This window comes from Dipodomys ordii, unplaced genomic scaffold, assembly GCF_000151885.1.
Source record: "Dipodomys ordii isolate 6190 unplaced genomic scaffold, Dord_2.0 Scaffold209, whole genome shotgun sequence".
Lineage (NCBI taxonomy): Eukaryota > Metazoa > Chordata > Mammalia > Rodentia > Heteromyidae > Dipodomys > Dipodomys ordii.
In genome coordinates this window covers 728,252-729,931 of record NW_012267425.1, presented here as the reverse complement: position 1 = coordinate 729,931, position 1,680 = coordinate 728,252, and the positions used below count along the sequence as shown (strand labels likewise).

General features: G+C 43.9%; 1 protein-coding gene across 1 annotated transcript; it reads right to left on the bottom strand.

Moving 5' to 3' along the window:
- Positions 1-334: 334 nt before the first annotated feature.
- On the bottom strand, positions 335-1,273 carry LOC106000148 (olfactory receptor 13H1-like). The gene has a single exon (XM_013035360.1). It carries the CDS (start codon positions 1,271-1,273, stop codon positions 335-337), a length of 939 nt encoding a protein of 312 aa, XP_012890814.1.
- Between the last annotated feature and the right edge of the window lie 407 nt (positions 1,274-1,680).

Here is a 1,680-nt window from a genome sequence, read left to right as displayed (position 1 = left end):
TCTTCAGCTCAAGGCTAGCGCTCTACCACTGGAGCCACAGCGCCACTTCTGGCTTTTTCTGTTTATGTGGTGCTGAGGAATCGAACCCAGGGCCTCATGCTTGCAAGGCAAGCACTCTACCACTGGGCCACCTTCCCAGCCCTCTGGTATGTTCTTGTTAGCCTTGCTACTCATGTGTAGTTTGTGTTTTGAAATGCATGTGTGGCTTCCATTAGTCAGACGTTTGCAAGTCCTTTTCCATTTGTGAAGTGACACAGGTGTAAAAGTGTCAGGGCAGCTAACTAAAATCCTTGAGCTCTCCTATCACCCAACTTGCTGTTATGTCACTGAGGCCCTAGGACTTGACCCTACAAGTTACTTTCCTGATAGCAGCTTTCACATCCTTGTTTCTCAAAGTGTAGATGAGTGGATTTAACATTGGGGTCACTGCTGCATAAAATATAGAGACAATTTTGTCCTCATCTTGGGACTTTTTGCTCTGGGGTCTCACATAAATATATATTAGTGTTCCGAAGAAGACGGTAACCACCATCAGGTGAGAGCCACATGTGGAAAAGGCTTTAAGTTGGGCCTCAATGGGGCGGATCCTTAAGACAGCCCGAAGGATACAAAGGTAAGAGATAAGAATCAAAATTAAAGGTACTGGCATTGAAATGACAGCACATGCCACCATCATAATCTCTAGGGAAATGGTATTGGAACAGAGCAATTTAAAGATGGCTTGAACCTCACAGGAAAAGTGATTAACTGTGTTATGTCCACAGAAACTGATCGGAAAGAGCAGAATGGGTATAAGAGTGAGCAGGAGGGCTGCCATCCAGGCAACCAAAGCCATTGAAATGCATACTTGAGAAGACATGACCAGGTTATACCTGAGAGGATCTGAAATAGCCACAAATCGGTCATAAGCCATAATGGCAAGAAGAAAACATTCAGCCAGTGCCAAAAAGGCTTGGATGGCAAGCTGAGCAAAACAAGAGCTGTAGGAGATGGTAGAGAAGTTCTGCAGTGAGTTCACCATGACCAAGGGAACAGCACTGGTTGAAAACAGAAGATCCAGTAAAGACAAATTTCCAAGAAAGAAATACATTGGGGTGTGCAGCTGAGAGTTGATCCCTACCAGGAAGATGATCATACTATTTCCTGCCAAAGTTATTACGTAGAGAAACATCAATACCCAGAACAGAACACTCTGGGATGTGGGATTCCTAGACAGTCCCACAAGAATGAACTCAGTCACTCTGGTATGGTTTCCAATTTCCTGGTAATTCATTTCCTCTGTCCACAGCTACAGGAGAGGAGAGAAAGCAGACGCATCAGCTCTTGGTCAAAAAGGAATGCACTGATTATACTACAAAGTTGGTTTGAGCACAGTAGGTCTGTGAGGAATTGATATCCACACATCTCTGGAGCTATCAGCCACCAAAGCACCAGAAGACCATCCCCATTCCTGCATACTTGCTGGGAAACTAAAAGGGAAATCCTCTGGCAAAAACGGCATGAACTTCCAGATTCGTGTGAACACAACATTCAAAGAACAGAGATTCAGAGCATTCATCAAGCCTTCTAGACAACAAACTTCTTGTGAACTTCCACTTCAAGTTAAATGAGGCGTAACCACAGATTAAAAAGTAATTACCTCAATAATGCAGTGAAAGAAGGATGACAGTACAGTGTAAA